General features: G+C 34.3%; 1 protein-coding gene across 1 annotated transcript; it reads right to left on the bottom strand.

Moving 5' to 3' along the window:
• Window positions 1–15,430: 15,430 nt before the first annotated feature.
• Window positions 15,431–21,285, bottom strand: LOC121261682. Its single transcript, XM_041164158.1, has 4 exons — window positions 20,883–21,285; window positions 20,707–20,754; window positions 18,410–19,252; window positions 15,431–17,822 (listed from the first exon to the last, which is right to left on the bottom strand). The coding sequence occupies exons 2-4, from the start codon at window positions 20,710–20,712 to the stop codon at window positions 15,768–15,770; spliced, it is 2,904 nt and encodes a 967-aa protein (XP_041020092.1). The 5' UTR covers window positions 20,713–20,754; window positions 20,883–21,285; the 3' UTR covers window positions 15,431–15,767.
• Between the last annotated feature and the right edge of the window lie 780 nt (window positions 21,286–22,065).

The following is a 22,065-nucleotide window of genomic DNA, read 5'->3' as shown; positions in this document are numbered from 1 at the left end:
TTCTCTTTTTACTAGTTTTTTTTTTTTTTTCGTTTTTGTTTTCATCATTCCGCTCGAGCAAGTTATGCTTAATTAGTTAATAAAATGAAGTCTAAGCATGATCAAGTAAATAAAAAATAGCCATGGGGAGGTCATGATCATGAGAACGATATTGATTAATAAATGATCGGAATAGACGATATATATTTTAGTTCAATGAAAAATTTAGTATTTTAATGAATAAATGAATAGAAGAAATTGATTTTGGTGAATAAATAAATAGATTTCATTCGTCCATTTTTTACTATGCCCATTTTTCAGAACTACATGATCAACTACTTTCCAAAGACTTTGAAATCTTTGGAGGAAGCAAGTACTTCTCTAGAGCCCCAACTAATTGCCAAATGAAAATGTTAAATGGCCCCATGAGTTTGCCCTCTCAATCTATTATCATTCATGCATTTTAATTTTTTTTACTTAATAATTAAAGGATAGTGAAGTTGTGTATTTTTTTTTAATTTTTTCTTAATAATTAAGAATGTTAACAAAATATTTAAAAGAAAACCACAAAAATAAAAATAAAATCAACTAGCGATATGCCCAGCAATAAAGGTTGGGCGGCCTGCTAGCAGCATCCATTGCCAAACGCAAGTTTTCTAGTTCAAAAATTGAAAACCCAATTAGAGAGTGAAAATTCAGTGATTTTTTAATTATTCGATGCAAGTACAACTCAGTTTATACCTATATGTTCCGAAAAGAAAATGCTACAAAATAATGTTCTTTAATATTTAAGATTTGGTAAGAATATTTAATTAATAATAATTTAAAACCTAAGTTTGATTAATGTTGCCAAATTATGTTTATTTATTAAAATAATGTCTTGGAACCTTTGTCCTCAAATATTGTCTCTTTATAATTTGATCATTGCCTCAATGATCATTCATGATTCTTGATCTTTAGTTCTTTTAGGTTTCTCCAATGAAGCTAAAGATTAAATACATTAATGTTGTCCCTGGAATTTGCGATCTTTTAGGAAAAAGATCCCTTTGTTTTAGGAAGGTGCATGGCGCTTTTAGCTTGGTATCTGAGTCGACTGTTGTACATGATTTTTATTCAAATTTGTACTTTCCTCCAGATCATGTGTCTATTGCGCGCTCTGATCACAGGGTGCCATGTCGATACAAATTAATAGAATTGCCACGTGTATCATTTTTAATCAAATTTAAAATCTGAATATCTAAAATGACTTAAATTATGTTTGGATAATGAAATCATCTCAGATATTTTGTGAAAAATAATAATATAATATTTAATAACAGTGAATAGTAATAAAAATAGGTAAAAAATAATAATAAAATAATAAATAGTAGTAAAACTAGCCTCTAATACTCCACTAATACCCAAACTAGCCCTTAATGAAAATTAAGGAGCCTTTAAAAAAAATGTCAAAAAATTAGATACCAATTATTTAATTAATTAATAGGTAAGATTATATAATATGCCTTATAATATACTACAAATATGCCCCAATATATATATATGACACCTGCATTTCCTTAATTTCTAGTTGGAATTTGTACTGTTTTTCTTCCCAAAAACTTCAGCGCGCGATTATAAATATTTATTTTTCCTGGAAAATATTGGCTGAAAATGCAATATTAGTTTTTTTCAGTAAAATTAGAATTCAATTATCTCGGGAAAAAAAAAAAAAAAAATTAAACACTCAATAAAGATATCCCGGCGCCTTGAATTGTTGGATTAAGACATGCATGCAAGAAGAATATTATATATATGTCAGAAACGTGAGACATGAAATGCCTCTAGTTTTTACAGAAATAATGAAATTAACTTCTATAATTGCCTTGATAATTTGACGTTATGTATTGATCATATATAAGCAGATGAATTATCATGTATAAAAACAACATCAACTTTCTAATGGGACAGAGGGATAGGCCGGCTAGCTATTGTTTTACCTCTTTAAAACAAATATATATATATATATATATATAAATATATAATTCCTACCAAACAGAAACATATATGGTGCAAAGAGTCAAGATTGAAGAAGAATCATTCAAGAGTTATGCTCTATATCTTATATTATCGAGCGAATTAGTTGATTTGGATTCAAAGATGAGATGAAATGGTTTTAAATAAAAAATGAAAGTTGAAAAAAAGTATTGTTAGAATATTATTTTTTAATACTATTATTATTTTATAAAATGTTTCCCTTCAAAATGTTTTTTTTTTTTTTGTTGTTAGTGATTTTGTTATATTTTTAAATTTCAGGTGTCATTTGAATTTTGACTCCCTAATATTTTTGTGTTCGCGCAATTTGATTTATTTGAGACATTGCTGGCGGAGAAGACCTTCTAGTTGAAGGCTTCCTTTTTCTGCCGACGTTATTATAAAAAGCAACTAATTTGTTCCAGGAATACCACTCATGAGAACTCAAAACACCAAAACTGCCATTATGTTAGTTGACCAAAACACCCTACTCTGTCACGGACGGACACTGATCGAATCCTTCTCGAAAAGGACCCGACAATAATACAATAATTCCACTATTCACGTGGAACGAGGGAGCAACTTCCCAGGTGGGGGACATTTTTAAGTATTTTAGAAAAAACTATGGGCATTCATGGGTATGGACCAATGTTTTGAATATCGTACCGGACACCGTACCGATCAAGGCACTGGAACGAAATATTTCAGTACCGGTACCGTTTCGGAGTAGCGTTTCGAGATAACATTTCGGGATAGTCGATCTATAAATAAATTATATATATAAATATATATATAAATTATATTCTAAAATAATAGTCTATATATAAATAAATTATATACAAATACATATATATATAAATTATAAATAGTCTAGTCTGAATTGAGGGTTAAAAATAAGTTTGTAGTTTGAAAAAACGAAAAAAAAAAAAAAAAACACAGGCCGAAATATCGGCCGGTACCGGCCGAAATATAGGCCGGTACAGGCCGAAATTTAGGTCAGTACCGGCCGGTATTTTGGCCGGTACGGAACAGGTATAGTACCTGTACCGGCCGGACGGCCGAAACGAAAAATTTCGACCGTACCGGCCGGTACGGTACGAAATTTAAAACTGTGGTATGGACTCCGTTAATATAAGACAAATGTTACTTTCTATCTTTTTATTTAAATACACATATTTATACATCAGTATGTATATATTTAAAGAGAAATAATTTGTACAAATCTCAAATAAACAAGTCTCATATAAACTTTTGTAAAAAAGTAGACACTACTTTAAAAAAATATAAAAAAAATTATTATTTATTAGTAGAACTTATTGTTTTATAAAAAGCTTGTATGAGATTTATCTATTTGAGACTTGTATCTAGCATTACTCATATTTAAATAGAATGATAAAAATGACAAATTACATGTTATGTATGGTGTAAGCTACGATAAGTATTAGAATTTTTCTTAATATAATATGACACCCATTCATCAATTTTGAACAGAATTCGTGACATGTGAATATTTATAAGTCCAAGTTTCTTAATAGAATCTGATCAGGCCATTACGTGTGCTTCATAAATTAATACAATATTTTAAACACAGTTTAATTAATAATTAATTAGGTACGTAAATTTGGCTAGCTAGCTAGCTAGCTCATCTCACACATTTCGTCCTGAAACATGCTCTTTGCCTAACATACCATAATCACACGTCTATATGTCTGCATAAACGTTGTCCTCTTCGAAACAACTTCCCACAGCTTTCCAAGCCAATAGTAACAGAGAGAAAGGAAAACAAAAGAAGGAAAAACCCAACCAAGCCGTGAGACATAAAGAAGAATGGTAATAAAATGTAAAGGGTATAATATAATTAATTAATTAATTTTGTTTCAATTTAGGTTTTTAAGACAATATTTCATTTGACATCTCTACAGAAGTCATGGATAAATTTGAGCATTGCTTCTAAATTTGAGCATTGATTCTATACTTCATCCCGACCAATTAATTAAAATTCTATGTGTGGAGCCGGGAGTCTGGCCCGCTCATGTGGGCCAGGAGTGCTAAAGATATATATAATATAAAATATAAAATTTATCTTTTTTCGATTAATTTAAGATTTTAGAATAAGTGACGATTTCGTAAGAAATAATATGAAAATGCATATCTACACTCTCAACTAATTAATTAGTTCTATCTTCCTGTGATTACATGACAATATTGCATATAATTTATAAACTGATTTTCGTTTTTTCTTTTCAAATTAATAATAAAGATTGATATATGTATCTATAATATATATTAGACCAATTAAAATGAAAGAAATAAGAAGATATATAGTACACACTTAATTCTGAGGGATAGCTCAGCTGGTCCGGTCTTGGGTTTGCTCTCCAATGGTCACCAGTTCGAGTTTCCTTAGGGTCACTGGAGGTTTACCTAGTCGTTAATTTTATGGTTCTGTAGAATTAGTCGAGATGCGTGCAAGTTGGCCCAGACACCCTCAATAAAAAAAAAAGAGAAGATAGATAGTATACACGTACCATATATAACTCAAATTAAACCAGTAAATTTGCATGTGCATGATATATAATACCATGCATGAAAGAAATTGAATGGTTAAACACGTACAGCTCAAACGACCATTAATGTCTCTCTAAGATACATGATAGTAGTAGTACTGTACGTAGGTACGTATGCAGGAAGTGTGCATGGTTATTGGACTTTATGGGTGCAAGGCCACATTCTAGGAAGATGCATGGCCATGTATTAATCATGTGAAAGCTGGCGGCCTTGTCGGTATGAGCTAGGCCTACAACCCGACCAGCCTTAGCCGGGTTTAGACTCGATCCGATCCGACCCGCATACCTGGAGCGCGCCAAACCGATCCGATCCGATCCGATCCGGTTTATTTGGGTCGGGTCGAACCCATCTTCTTCTTCTTCATACAGTGCCGTGAATCCATGATGATAGAGTTGGTGTTGATTCATGAGAGGCTGTAACGAGGGATCTAAGAAAGTGGAATTCATTTTATATGTGAGAGAAAAGCCTCTTAATGTGGGTTTCTTCATTTTACTTCGTTTTCTCATGAGCCACAACAGATTCTAATTCTGAGAAATACCGTTGTGTTGAACCCATTTCATTTTTTTTATGTCATATTTGCAGCATGTATCTGTCCTCCACAACAGTAGCCCATTTCATTTTATTTACTCAACGCTGTAACTCATTTTTTCCTTCGTTTTCTCATGAGCCAAACAACAAAAACCACAATATATTCTATTGAAATAGAGAGAAAAAAAACCCATAGCTTTCAGAAACTTGAAGACTAATTAAACCAAAAAATTAAAAATAGCCATAGAACTCCAAATCTGTAGAAAAAAACCCACAAAAGCCTTATCATTTGTTAGATCCATGTAGAAATTTCTTGGGAAAATCAAAACTCAAAGGAAAACAAACGAAGGGAAAGAAAAAGACCCGTGAGATTGCATAATAAAATTTCCAGGTCAAGTGTGTCGACATCGAAGCTAGCTTCCAAGTAGTAATCGAAGTGACCAAGAGAATCGACGTTCTGGAGAGTTGGCGAGCAAGCTATTCTTCATGCTCAGTCGGAGCCAGAGGAACGAGCCGAGAGCTAGGGTTGGAGATGGGAGGCTGTGGTCGAGAGAGTTCTAGAGAGTTGGAGATGGGAGGCTAGGGTAGTGTTCTTGTCTCAAGGGTAGTGTTTTCGGTTTCGACGGGTTGTGTTTCCTAAAACCCGCTATCAGGCATTTGACCCGATGAACCCGTCTTTCACGGGTTGGGGAAGTCGGGTCTTTCGGACGGATCGGGCTTACGGCCCATTATGCACAGCCCTAGTATGAGCACAACAAAAAGAGTCATGATGTACTGATCTCTTTGCTTTTTCCTTTCCCTTGAGGTGCAAAGATTAGTTAATCATGTATATATCATATATGTACCGCGTAAATTACACAATAATAATATTGCACATGATCATGATCAAGTACTACCTCTTCTTCTTTTCCTTTTTAGGATATATATTTGTGTGTGTGTGTGTATATATATATATATATATATATATATATATATATAGCCAGCTTATAATTAGTTTGCCCCACTTTCTTAATTTGTTGTGTGCGTATATATAATTCCTTTTAGTCTTTTTCTTGTTTTTGGGTCTCATAATTGATCAATAATATTTGTGATTCTCGTGCGTACATGCATGTACTTATAATAATTTGCTTCGATTCATTTAATATATATATATATATATATATATATATATATATATATATATATATATAAACCAAATGTGCCAGGCCTGATGGCATATGACCTAGTTTTGTAAATGAAAAGTCTGGGTTCAAAACCCCCCACTCACTTGTATATATAACAAAAAATGATATCATACATATGACGCATTAATGAGGCTCTATATATCATGAATATCATTGGTGTGGAAGTCATGGGGTTTGAAATCAAACTTTAGGATAGATGAGATGCTTAAGGTCAGATTCAATATAGATTCAATTGTATCGATCTTTACCAAATTAAGTTTTGAATATCGTTCCGGTGACCATTTAAGATACTGGTATAAAATATTTCAGTACCGGTACCGTTTCGGGATAATCTATATTGGATTAATTAATTGTATATAAATTATATTTGAAAATAATAACATCAATGCAAGTCTTAAAAATTCGTACATATTTATAAAACTCAATAATAATTCTAAGTTCTTAATCCAACTATTAAAAAAAAAAATCACTCATCTTAATCAATAAGACAATACTCACTCATTGACACCCCCACCAAAAATTCAGCCGTGAATCTTTTTATTTTTATTTTTATTTTTTTTTCTAGATTGAGAAACTTTAGAAAGCACTGAAAATTGCAAGCAAAATCAATTTACTAGCTATTTGCTAATGTTAGCGGAAACAAGACTATAAGTATATCACTGTTTGATCTCTAGAAAAGTTGGATGAGAAATAATGATTTGATATGATTTTGACACACAATTTAAGTTTTTTGTTGTTGGGACCAGTATTGATTTCTACACCATTTGATTGATCCCCTCTGATTTAGGTAACCCTTGTGACCCTATCAAGTCCTTCCACTTTAGCATACATAATCGGTGCCTAGAGAGTAGGGATTTGATTTTTAATCCTCGAGAAAAGGTGATTAAAAAAAATTAAAAAATAGTCTTCAGATGTGAGAATTGAAGAGAAAATTTTGAAAAAATTGAGATTTTTATATTAATTACAAAAATACCACAACCATGCTCCTGGTTTTTACTTCTTGGATTGGAATATGAATTTCATCGGGTATATTGAAAACCGGCCGGTATTGACCGAAACGCACCAAAATGACTGATATTTGACCCGGTACGAAATACCTACCTCCCCCGTGCCGGTTATTGTTCCAGCAAGGTAAATTCCGGCCATTCTAGCCGGTACGGTATTCAGAACATTGAACTTCACTTGTAGGATCTGAGATGTTCATTGTGGGGACCGTTATGGCCGGTGGGATCTACTCTTCTTGAAAATAATATATTCATCCCTTGTCGATTTAGTTATGTGCATTCTCCATTTCCTCCCTTTCAATTTGTTAGATAAATCCACACTACAAAAGATATGCCCATTTGAAGTTCTTTTTCCAAGAGCCACGCTGGTGGCAAATACTCAGTTGCTGCCACGCTCTCGCCGAAAAAATATTACCCCGTACATGAGCTGATCTAGTTAGACTCAAAAGTTGTTATTATATATACTCTATTAGCCGGTAGCAATCGACTTGATAAAACAAACTAAGTAGATCAGATGATCTTGACCTGATCAGGTTTTCTTCTTAATTTTCATTGGTGGCAAGAAAAGTCCACCCTTTATCATCGCGATCGATCAGGCTTATCGAACTAATTTGGGTTTATTATTGGGGTTGCATATCTTTCTTAGAGTTGGCATGGATTCTTCTACCTACTAATTTAATTGTTAATTGGATCACTTAATTAATTAACGAGAGAACGCGCGCGCGCTTAATTAATAATCTTTTCGGGTACTCAATAATAATAATATTGTACATGCAATATGCATGTCATGAGGGGGTGAGCTAGCCAGGCGTTATCTTTGATAATATAATCCATATAACGTCATGATCACTCAGCATATATCTTGTATTGATCATGATTTCAACAACATGCATATATATAAAGCATGCAATTAGTGAAAACGTAGCTGTTGATGCCGACGGCGCCCGGCTTAATTAGTCCATAGAAAACGTTCTTATTTCTATCCTAAGCATTGGGTTTCTTAACTTCAAAACATCGTTTCAACAACCACGTACGTACCTCGATCCATCTTTGCTCAGAAAACAACAACTAATCAAGTCATGTTATATTTATTATAGATTGTGATATTAAATATGTGAATTTATTGAATGTCAGTTATTATTTATTTACATAAATCATTATCTCAAAGAGATGCATTGATTCAGTGGTAATGATGTGTTGTTTAAAATGAAAAGGTATATAGGAGTTTGGAACTCCATAAGTGCAATTTCATTTATATATTTTATGAAGTGTTGGACTTGGACAGACACAATGCTTAGGCCGGCCAAACCTTGCACGTGAGCCAAACAATTAGAACACTACCATTGCCCTCCCATCTCAATGGAGGTGCCTGCTGACCACTAGATTAGGTTCATACCATTTGGTCTTTAAATAAAACATCATGATCTTTAAACTAGTAACTACGCATACCAGTTGAAAAGTCACAAGTTAAGAGTTGTGACCTTTCACATGGTGCCACTTCATTCTCTATAAATAGGGGATGAGACCCACGAATTTATTAATTCCATTCTCCCATATATTTTCAGTCACCCACACAATTTTGTAGAGAAACTCTGAAGGAAAAACTTTAAAATTGCTATCTACAGTTAGTGACTTTGTTGTATCCTAGAGGTGAATTGCTAATTGTATAATCTGATAGCAAACTCTTTCGAGTGGGGGCAATTATCACCTTAAAGATAGTATTCACACACCTTAAAATCGCACTTATTTTTCAGATTACTATATCCGTATAATTTTCTTCAACAAGTCATGTTATATGTATTTTTTCCCTTCCATTTTGCATGCAACGAAATCTCAAATTAATACTGTACGTTTAATTGAGTGATCGAATTAGCAGTTGAAATGGTCTTTTTAATGAACCCTAGCCATTTCGTTTCTAATTAATTATCTCATGGCGCCACAAAAGTATCGATATTGGGTGTCTCTTTCTACAAAATTTAAATATATATTCAATATTGATAATTCGTAAAGAAATGGATCGATCAGAAGTCAGAACTAGTTTCTACGTACGTACCAATAGTATTAAATGAAGTTTCAATCTCATGTACTAGATCACTACTACTGATCATGCAATAAGATCAGAGATCATCTATTAAAAATATACCCTTTGAATAAATTAATTTTCCAGTAGTCAATTAATCGAGTAGTTTGTAGCTCATGTGATGGGCCATTCATTTAATTGCATGCCTAGTCTTGATCTCTCTTTAATTTGTATGACGTTACGATCTCTTCATCTTACAAAAACAAAATTAGCGTCTTGTCTTGATCAATCAATACCTTTGATGTACAAGTACTTCGAGATCATGACATGAATAAACTTCACTTTAATTAATTTGCAAGAGCTGGATTAAATAAAAAAAAGCACCCAAAACCTGTGAAATTAAAGCAAAATTAAAGTCGATCGATCGGTTTAGTAAAATCTTGTACGTGTCATTAATTGGTCAAATGTCAGTCGCCTTCGAAACTTGGCTTGTGCTATTTAATTTCTTAGATACACACACACATGCACGTACGATCGGTATATTAATAGGAAAGAAATTGTCAAGTACTACTTGCGCACTGTTCCATGCAGTATATATATAAATATTTGAAAAAGTCTTTGATTATATCCATGCATGTTCTTGTCCCTACATCACGTGTACGTACATGACTATATTAATTCGAATAAACAATTAATTAATGAAAGTTGTATATAGGAAGCAACAAGGGGACAGAAAGGAGAATTATTATGTCAAACATCATATGCATGGTCAAGTTGTTGCAAAGACTTTCACATTTTTTTGTAGTTTTGTTGCTTGGAGAAGCACATTATATGGACCGACCGTCTTCGTTTCCATATAATTAAATAGCTGAATTTTAAATCTATCAATTAAACAGAAGGGAACAAAAACAATGTCCTGAACAAGTAGGTTACGTAATATCGTTCAAGCCAATTGCTTAACGACACAAATGACTACCACTGATTGATATCTACCTTCAAATATATATATATATATATATACACACTATATAGATGGGTTTTAATCATTAATGGTGCGAAATATATATGAACAATTAGGTAGAAAAAAAAAGGGAAAGAAATTAGGTAGATATAGCTAGCTAGCCTTTTTAATTAACTGTGTTGAGAGCTAGAGTGAATTAAAGTACGTAATTAATTTGTGTGTTGTATTCTGCGCAGATGGCAATGATGATAGCTAAACTTTTCAATTAAGAAGTAATTAATTAGTTTATTCGTACTTACTACTCAAGGTGATTATCATTGTCCTGCATATATAGTCATGATCATTTGATAGAAAATTATGGGATGCATGCATGCATGCATGCACATAAACTTTTCGCAATCTGGGAGTTTTAAACAGTACAGAACGGTTGGTGATTTTAATTGTACGTTAATTCAACCCAGCCGGCCGCCTGTAAATTTGTAGTTCTCTCTCTCTGATCTCTCTCTCAATAGATCACATTATAATATTCACTATATATATATATATATATATATATATATATATGAAGGAAAGGTAACATCACGATCAAAGACAATCTTCAATCATTTAACTAAAAGCAAAATGATTATTTCTTTTGAAAAGCAGAAAGATTCATTCACCATGCATGAGCTCATGTGGAGATGCATGCTAGCTGTAGTCTAAGTACAGCTGGTTGCATGCATGCATGCATGCATGCATACATATATATATATATGTGTGTGTAAGAGCTATATATATATATATATATATATATATATATATATATATATGAACCTGAAATGTCTATGTAGATCGAGTACTGCAAGTTAAGGGCCGGTAAACATGCACATAAAATTTAAAATGGTCAGAGTTGTTTTTTTTCAATCTAGTTTAGATATTGGGCTAAAGGTGATAATGGAGTACTCCATAATGAATCGACCTGATCCCTTGCATAGATTATTACTTCTGATTCTCTAGATCATCTATATATAAGACATGCATGAAATTAGTGCCCTTAATTTGTTTGTTTCATGTGTTACTAAAATATATTTCATTGGCCAAATCATGTGCAGGGAGAGGACTGTACAAAGAGATCGTCTTCCTATATATACTACAGCTTCTTACCTCCCTCTTTCAAAAGGAAAAGGAGAAAAAGTAAAGGAAAAGGAAAACAAACCTTTTGTTTAATTAAAGCATCATGCTGATAAATCTGCTAGAAAGTAGACAAAGGGCTTTTGTATTGTCTCTCTTTCCACATGTGAAAAGGTTAGCTTTATGACTCCATGGCTAATATTAATGCAAGAGATCGGTAAGAAATTATCAATTACTTTCGAATTAAAGAGATCCCAAGATTCTAATCATGTCTCACAGTACTGGAATGATACAAGGCATGTAATCCTTTAAGGGATCAATTGATTTATCCAATTTTAGAGTACACAGGTTTCGCATATTCTTATTGAAAAAAATAGATAAATCTGAAACGTATATGAAAAAATCTATTTTATAACAGTGAGGTTTACTTATTTTCAAAAAGAGTACGTAGAATTTATATACCTTAAAATTATATCTAGCATAATATAATACTTTTATGATCTTGAGGGTTAAAGAATTAATCAAATTAGTATTCAACAGTTCTATAGCTTTTAGATCAATAGTTGGACCTTTAACAATTAGTATCAGATCGCGCAAGTATATCATGCACGTCACGAGTTCAAGTAATGGAGGGACGACCTATAAGCTGGATTAAAATGTGTTGGTACTATGTATGAGCATGATATTAAGTCATTAAATACTGATAGATGAGTGAAGCGCCTCCGAAAGGGAAAGGACTACCACTAGGTTAGTGTCGATAGAGTGGGCTGCCGTGGACGTTGAATTTAAAAGCGTGGTAAAATGTTATGATTCTGAGAGTTAAAGGTTTAATCAAATTAGTATCTAACAATTATATGACTTTTAAATCAATGATTGAGTCTTTAACAAGTACTCTTTGAAAAGAACCACATAACATTTTGCTTGGAATATAATTTATATAATTATCGATCAAGTACCGGCCGAGCAGATTTTAAATTCCAAAAAGTGGAGATCGAGAACATAGAAAGCAAGGGAAATTTCATAACCCATGCATGCATGCATGAGAGAAAAGGAGACATTTCTGGTACAATCACATGCATGATGTATCAAATAGATTGAAATTAATTAAAACATAGGAAGGAGCGTCTTACATACACAGTAACCGTATTTTGCAAGCAAAAGGATTACAACGTTTTTATTATCACGTGTGAAAAATTTTTTTTATCACTTATTATTTACTATTTTACATTCTATATTTTATAAAAAATACTCTCATATTTTATTAAAAAACATCTTCACACCTTATAAAAAAGTTATAGATATGTAATATAAAAATAAATAGTAACTGGTATATATCATTTATCATCTCGCGCGCGCATATATATATATATATATATATATAATAATGGTTGACAAGGTACTGTTATCTCCCGTGAAACACAAGCTAGCTGGATTATTAATGTCATTATATTAGTGAGAGAAAATGGGTCCCAATTGAATCTAGCTAGCTACTTGATGGAGGAGCCACAGATAAAAAAAACTGTCAATCACTTTGTTAACAAGCATAGAAAAAAATGACAGTACTATGATCAGGGCAACCTTTTTCCTCTGAAATTTCCTGGAAATGTTTCAATCTTTGTTCCCAAGGAAAAGGTTAGATCTCTTGACATTGTTGATGTGGACTAACCTTGAAATGTAACTTCAGGATCATTAATTTGTAACTAATATTCCTGCACCCTTGGTTTTTAAGGTTTTGACATATATATATCTAGGGATCATTAGTTAACTAGGAGTAGTACCCCTAGAGTTGGAGAACTCTAGTGCCTAGAGTTTTGTAGATCCTTCACTCGATCGTGATGTTGATTAAAATATAAGATAAAATGATCAGCGGAGAGTTGGAGAACTGATCTATGGCTTAGCGTTTTATAGATGACCCTTTGTTTAAAGGAAAATAATAAATATGTAATTATTTTTACCATTATTTTTATAATTATATTTTAAATGAAGGATATTTTTATAAAATAATTTACAAAAATAACATCTCTTTATATAAATACCATCATTTTAAAATATTGTAGTAAAAGAAATTATAAGAAAGGTTTTGCATCATGTATGATCATGACTTCATATAACAAAGGGTTAGTTAGATCACCACCGTTGGAAGTGTGGTCAGCCACCCCCACAACCTGGTTTGAAATGGTCGGCACATCGGGTTCAGGTCCATGGCAATCGGGGAGTATGGAGAACGCTTCTTGTCACCTTCCCCCTTGGGATGTGTTTTAACACTTTGCATGGGTGGCCATACATAGAACCACTGAGAAAGGGGTGGCTCGATCCACCCATTGCAGCGGACTAGCCACCCTCCCAAGCAGGGTGCTCAGCCACCGATGGAAGTGACTCGAGTGGGTCGACCGCCCCATGCAGTGCACGCACCCACCCTCTAGAGATGGCTAATCAATATTCAAAAAAGGATAGTCTGCCACCTTTTTATTTTTTATTAGTTATCATCTTTTTAGAATTTTTACTCATCAATGTTAGTGAATAACATCTTAACCTTTTATTTAGATCAAATTCCCTAGCATGTTTGAACTTCTACCATACATGCATGATCAACCAAATCTCATTAGCATGTATGTCTTTCAAATCCAATAGTGTCATGCAAAAGCTTAAGCATATGGAATTGAACCCTAAAATATTAATTTTACTATTAATTTATGTGGCTAATGGTCCAGCTTTGACCTGATGATAGCATCTTGATCACTAGTTCCCTGTATGGATATAGGCTCAAATTACTCAAATCCCCCGACCCCACTTACCTGTAAACAAATCATGAAGCTTTCCATTATTGTGATGACTGCTAGAGCTTTAACACACTCATCCGCACTCAAAACAAAAAGAAATACCATGATTTCCTAAATTTCCGGCAAATTTAGAATCTAATTTGAGGAAATGACTCCTAAGACTATGGGATTTTTCTTTTATTTTGTTTTATTTTTGGAGAATGAAGGAAGGGAACCGCTCATATTTGGTATATAATCTTAAAGAAAAATTCTACACGGAAGCTTTACACTACACACTTCTACCTAATTAAGATTTGATTTCTCATTTTTGTTCTTATATCTTAATGCTTAAATATGTGTGCGTTTAAATAGAAAGACAAAAATGACAAATCGGACGTGTATGATGTAAGACTTTCGTATAGCATCTCTCAATCTAAAATAGTTTGTTTGATAAGTGAAATGTGATTGGTAATATAGATCCTAAAAAATGTGAGCCCAAGATTCGGCTCTTGACCTAAATTAGGAAAGCCTGTGACTCTCATGGCTTGCTACAGTTACATAGTTCTCCACTACTTTGTGGACCAAATGAAATCGGACTGCAAAAAAATCAGACCCAACTTATTCAGTTAATGGGTAGGAGTGGATGTAGCCCAACCTCACTGAACTTTTCTGCTCACAAAAGCTAGCTCATGCTCGGATTTAGATTCCATAGAATTTGCATCTGAACTCCAGAATTTGAAGTGGAAGAGAGGTAACACATGATATAAGTTTCACAACATTTAAAGCCATCTAAGTAAATTTCTTGGACAAACCGCAATATCAAATGTTCAATAAATATTATAAGACCTGCTTTATCTGTCTATCTTTTTTTCACTCTAGGTTCTAGAATTTGTACCCAACCTCTAGGAGTCCAAATCCGTTCAAGCCTATTTCCAAAATTTATGCTACACCCCACAAAGATTGACACTTTTCAACACATGATTCCATTTTTATTATCTTGAAAAAATATGACTGACTGGTTATTGGTGGGTGGGTGTTTTGCCATCTAACACTCTTATCTGCCTAGTTATCGTGCGAGTCCTAGTGCAGTAGATTTTATATATCAGGTTAAAAGGGAATTTATGAATCATGGTTGCTTTTCATGCAATGCCATTCGATTTATGAACATGCATTCAAGCAAAGCAAACACAGATTGCCATACAACGCTTAGTACATCAATGCAATTGCAAATAAACAATACTACATGCAAATTATAAAAATCTCAACAGACTTGGCCCTTGCCAGCCCGATAAAGTTACTGTGCACTATTAGTGAATACCCCAAAAGGAGGGGAGGCTGTATATATCATTATTTTTTCAAATAAGCATTAGGGAAAACCAAATGTGTCCTGACATAAAAGTAAAATCACAGAAAATTTCAGTACTTTAAAAGTGAACATCTCAAGAATCACAAGAAGAGTGCATTCATCACAATGGGTTCCATTCAACACAGGATTATGCTCAACTGAGAAGACAGAAACTCAATCCGTAAGAGGCCCCTTGAAACTGCCAATGGAAAGTGTGCAATTCAACCTTCATTCTAGTTGCTGATCTTTTCACATATATGGCAAGTTGGTATGATCTAATTAGCCTGTCCCAAAGCTCCCTAGTTATCACTAGAATCTTGGCAAGTTGCTTGTGTTCCAATACTGACAGCAACTCTTTTTTCAATACGATCAAGAGTAACATCACAGGCTTCATTCACTTCATTTTCTTCCATTTCATTAGTCTTAATACTTGAGCTACCACAATTTGAAGTTACTTTGACTCTGCCTCGGGCATTGTGGGAAGGACGAGAGAATGCATTTTCTAGTGACCGAAATTCTGTGCCCTTTTGCCTCCTTTGGATGCCTAAATACCCATTTGCAAGAGCTTCCAATGCTCTGATACTCGGGGGTCGTTTTCTGGTGCTATGCCTCCTTGGGATCATATTAGGCTGCTGTTCTACATTATCAAGATCCATAGAGGTTCTCAATGTGTCAGGAACCAGATCCATTGTCTTAGATAGAAAGCATGAACTATCAGCATTTTTACCATTGATGTCTTCCACTTCCACTATTAATGCTTCACCCATTTCAGATTTCAGCGGAGCCATGGGCAGGTTCAGGTCAAGTGGTGGCTGAGGTTGATGTTTCTCATTCTCCCAACAGGACATGTCCATGCCAGAAGAATCACTAATGAGAAAGCCTCCACCAGTCTCCTCATCCGAACTGCCTTTAGGTGAAGAAGTAATCGAAGACACTTTCTCTTTAGGACCCACTTGAGAACCGACATTCTTGCATGCATCTGGTGAACTCGATGGCAAACAGAGTCCTGTTCGATTTGACTCCATGCCTTCCAATAAGTCCTCGACAATGTGGTTTGTCGTTTGAGCACAAACAGTTAATTTTCTCCTTTTCATGGCAGGAGATGCATAATTTAAATTACCAGGTTTTACTCTCCGACTAAACTGGTGCTTAATAGTCATTTTAAGGTGCCTGTCATCTGACATAGTGGCCTTCTCATCCTGGTCGCTAACCATGATTTTTTTTGCATTAGTATCTGAAATATCAGTCATTACCTTTCGGTCTGTGTAATCACTATCAGATACAATATTCTTTCCACAGTTCAACAGCATGTCAGCAGCATCGAGTTCACGTGCATTCAGTGAATCCTCAGAGGAGATCCCTTCAGTTTCTCTCAAAAGTCTGGGGCGCTCAGAAGTACTTCTAAATTCAACTGGTAAATATCTAAGTTTTCTCAGCTTGGGTGATTCTTCTCCATAAAGCAAGCTGGTATCAACAACAGTGAACTTCACGCCATTTGGACCACTTTTATAAACTGTACCCATACTGTGGTTAAGCTTACTTGTATCTTTATCAAAATCCAATGGCATATGAGCAGCATATAGTTCATACTCATGCATTGACTCCTTAAAATGATTGGTGACATTGGAAGTAATTTTGGGTTCAATTGGTAAATATCTGAGGTCTCTCACATTGGATGATTTTCCTCCATGGACTGAACTAGTATCAACAACTGTGAACTTCATAGGATTTGGAGTACTAGTAACTCGTGGTTTAAGGTAACAATGGCGCTGATGGTTGGATGGATCATCTGGGTCTGATGTCACTTCTTGAACACACCCATCCCCATCACTGCTCTTAAGTGTAGCTTCTTCAGCTTCAAGCTCAAGAAGTTTTGGTTCAGATGCCACTTTACTCAAAACATCACTGACAGAATCAAAGTAGTGGTCTCCCTTCACAAGTTTCCTCCTTGAGAACTTATTAACACCTGGTATAAGAAAAACAAGATACTGGTGGGAACTCACATAACCCTGATTCTTAGGTTGCTCAGAATGCCATCCTCTTGCGAGCAAACGAGGCCAAACAGCTTCCCAGAAAATATCATTACACCGGGCTTTGCTCAACCGGAAGCCTCCAGTCAAAAACTTTAATATGTCTTTGGGTGTAAGAGAGGAACAAGCTTTGCCAGTTGGTAGGCTAGGACAAACTTGAAATATTTTATTGGTCTTTCCAGGATCCATGGCAAGGCCTGTGAGATCGTCCTTCCCCTTACCGATACCTACAGCTTCTACAAGAGTGTGGATTTCAACAGCCGACTTCAAATAGAAGACATATTCTTCAATGGAAGTACTTCCCTCCGCAAATGACTTGGATCCCTATAGGTCACAAGGAAGTGAGGATTGAAGGGCATAATAGTTCTCTGTCAAACAAATGACAAAGTATATAGCTGCATACAAGATATAATCAAGGTAATTGGAAAAGCAGTCTGTCTGCAACAAAGATCCAACTACGCTTTTTTAATAATATAATTAGACATGAATATTGCTGGTGCAGACACGTCATATAGAGGTTCTAGCCCCCTATCATCATAGAAGCTGAGGTAAACAGCTTTGAATGGTTACAGCCATTACAAACAAGGATAGCTAATTACACATTCTGGGGAAGCTTATTTTCCCTAGAAACCATCAGGTTAAGAAAGCTGAAATTACATTTCAGAACCACACCATGTATTAACAAGAGGATGGAATTATGATCTGATACATACAATGAGGTTTCAAATTCAGATGCCACCTCACCATGTCATGGAATCCTTCCTTAACTTTTGCATGCATAAAATCATTGAGAAATTGGGAACAAAGTTGAGCTCAATTATAAGCATTTTAGCATTGTATTTCACTTTTGATCAAAGTACTATTATACTGGAAACTGAAGATTTACATATATAGAAGAGAAATTGAAGTACCTCCAGCAAAGTATTTTGAGATTCCTCTGGGACATGGGGAAGCAAACGGGATAACAACATCTGCAGTCTCCATCCTGTAAATATTTTCCGTCCGGTCACGCATTTTCTACTTCTAACCTTCCGGGAATCATACCATCTACAGTAGTGATCAGAACTATAAAATTTTCCATAGTAGAATGACAATATTTCTCCCATCTCTTTTTTCCCCAGAAATCTCTTTATTGTAACAAAATTCTTCCCAAATATATATAAACCAAGGAGGAAACTATTAACATCGGCATCACTCCAGGGGTTACATTTTAAACCTGGAACTGGAGAATATCGTTTACTTTTTTGTAGTCCAACTATGCTTGCTTTCCCTGAAATGATGTTTACAATATTTGCACTTGCTGATTCCTTTTCATTGTCCAACCCAATATTCAAGTGGTCAGTATTGATAGCTGAACCTTTCTTCTTCAACTTAATATTTATCCTTTTTCTATTTGTTGATCCAACTGGCCTGTTTGGGTTAACCTCCTCATCATGATGACTAATAAACTCCCTTGTTTCATCTTCATTATTACTCACTTCCTGAAGCCACATGATTGGGATTGGTAAACCCATTTGAAAGGACTGAGAAACATTGACCATGACTCCTGAATCAGCAGGGTTCATTAGAGGCTGAAGACGCTTATATTCCATTAGCAAGGAAGGAATTTCTGCTTGGTAATCATTGCCAACGCGTGTACTCAAGTGTGGATCCCCAAAAATATCACTTCTATCTGGAGAACTTGGAGGAAATAACTGCTTGTCGGATGTTTCTTCAATGCAATTACCAGCATCATCCAGATGAACTGACTCCATCTGCTACACATAAAACAAAGAAAAAGGAGACTGGTGAATCCAATACAAACAATTTGGACTACAAGCATACAAATAGGAACACAAGTGATGTGCCCAACAACAGAAAGCACAATGTTCCAATGATAATTTAGTGGGTTTGAGAATTCTTGCCTGAGGGTGTCAGATCATAGACAAGGAAGTAATTGCATACATAAATAATTTAAAAACCAAGTTTTTGAAATGATGAAAGTTCTGTAACAGACAGCGCAAGCACACACAAACATGCATGGAGTTCTTCAATTTAGAAAAGTATTGTCTATGATATATTAATACACAATATTTTCTTTTTCATGATACCATTAACCAATTAATCTATGAAGAAAACAAACAAAACTGATATAGTCCTACGGCCTTAGTTTTTTTTAAATAAATTACTGTAAAAGTGATAAAAATAAACTTCATAAAAAGGTCAATTACAAAGGACACCATGGCCAATGTGACAAACTTTGCCTACTATATTTTCTACCATCCTCAACAAATTTCTGGCAGTTTTCAAAGGGTGAAACTCTGCTAATTCTATCTTCTACAATCCCAAAAGTGGAAAAATGTCTTTTGAAAATGAGTGGGAGAAGTCAAGACAAAATAATCTCAATGTGTACACTCTAATATATAGACCGTAAAATGCCTGATATTCACTTCTGTGTCAAAGCTAAATATCTTAATCATTGCAACAAGTTCGATAAACTATAAAAGTCTCTTTCATATTGTCATTTCTCACGATCCTTCTTTCTTTGCTTCAAGCACCCATAATCATGCCTTTTGATAGCATAGAAGTAAATGGTCTCCCTTTCCCAACCAACTAGAGGGAGTTATCAATTTAAAAAAAACCAATATTGCAAGGACAATCAATTTTCCTGAGCCCCCAATAAATTCACGAATCAAACTCTTACACAAAGCCCCATCAATGGTATTGTGAAGAGACATGCATATAGTGATCACTCTGTTAGAGACACATTCTAAATAAGTGAACTCAAGCCACAGAAAATAATTTTAAGAAGAAGAATAAGAAGGGAAAACATACAGAGCAGCGAATTTCAAGGTCACCACAGAACAAAATAATCAACCCCAGATCCACTTCTTACAAGATTTCAACATAAAAAACGATTGAGCATGTTTAGCAGTTGAATCAAAGCATATAAAAATAGAAAATAATAAAAAAAGGGAATACTGAAACCAAACAAGTACCTTCATGCAAAGTTTGAAAACTAAACAAATCACAATAAACCTGATAACATCAAAACCGACCATTGAGAACCAAAAGTTTGTATCATCAATTATCATCGATCCCACAAAAAATTAACTAACATTACACATTACACGCATGAAAAAACAATACCAATGCCTAGAGTAAGATCACAAAAGATAAACAGTAGTGCAGTCAAGCAAAGACACAGAGAGATTAAGCATTCACTAACCTCCATGGAAGAGCTTGAAATATGAAAAGCCCACGTGAGAAACAAAGCCTGGGCAAATGGGTTTCCATGTTATGCATTGATTAACAACAACTATAAACTTTACCGCGAAACACATCCAAACAAGTACCAAGCACGCTCTAAAAGAAGAACGAGGTAGAGAGAGACAGAGAGAGTACCTGGTTGAAGAGAGAGAGCCAAGTTTTGATGGATGTGAAGTTGAATTGACGGGGCCAAAGGGAGGGAGAGAGAGAGAGAAGGAATTATACGAGCCAAAGTTTCTTTCTCTACATACCAAGTCCGTCGACTCCGTCCATAGGGAGAGTAAATGGTTTTCCTTATGGCTTACAGGCTCAGAAAATAAATAAAAAAAGAAGTCTCTTTTATGTCTTGCAACTAACAAGGCTTAGGCGAAAGAAAGGGATCAAAAGGCAGACCTTTTACATATAATGATTTTCAGACCCATTGAATATTTTTTTCTGAGCCCAAGACCCATTGAATTTAGTGTGGATAGAGACCTCTTATGTTCCAATCCCCATTATCGTTAGTGGCCATTTCCGACGGATCCTCATCGAAATGAGGACTACTCGGTGCAATATCAAATGCTTGGAGAATCTCGGATGCCCGTAGACGCTAAAAGAACTTAATGGATTAGTGGTTTAGAGGAATCACTTATGATGATCTCTGTTTATAACCTTACAGATTTTTAGGTTTATTGGTCCAATGATATCTTAAGTTTCATTACATCTTGTTATTATTTTTTTGTGTAAAGATTTTTTTTTTAAGTATTTTGTGTTAAGATTTATTTGTATTAAGAGGTCTCAATGTACTTGTCAAATGCATAAATAATGTATAGTTATAGTATTTAATTTTAAAAAGAAAAATACGGCACTTCTTTTATTTTATTATCTTTAATTACATTAATTGATGCGGCATATTTTAAATGGTTATATAAGTTAACCATTTAAATAAAAAAATCCGTTTAAAGTATGACACGTCAGTCTTTTTTTATTACTTAAATCCACTTAAATAAAATTTAAGTTGAAAAATAATATTTCTTTTTTTAAAAAATAAAATATATCCCAAATTTAAATACAAGAGAACTTGTGACTTCTAAGCTTGAACCTTGAGATTGAATTTGTATCACCCATCAATAAAGTTTTGTTTTTATTTTTAATTATATGACAATTCAAGGTGCCCTGTTCCTTGATAACAGTAGTTTGCCAATAGGCCAAAAGTACTGTAATTTTGGAAAAGGAATTGCCATCAACAATAGAATTATGTTCACTCCTTTGGTAGGAAGCAAGGAAGAAAGGAGATATGGGTGTACAGTTAGTTCCACCATTAACTTGCAAAGAGCCA

Source organism: Juglans microcarpa x Juglans regia, chromosome 4D (assembly GCF_004785595.1).
Source record: "Juglans microcarpa x Juglans regia isolate MS1-56 chromosome 4D, Jm3101_v1.0, whole genome shotgun sequence".
NCBI lineage: Eukaryota > Viridiplantae > Streptophyta > Magnoliopsida > Fagales > Juglandaceae > Juglans > Juglans microcarpa x Juglans regia.
Note: the sequence above shows the minus strand (reverse complement) of the source record. Positions and strands in the feature narration are given on the sequence as shown.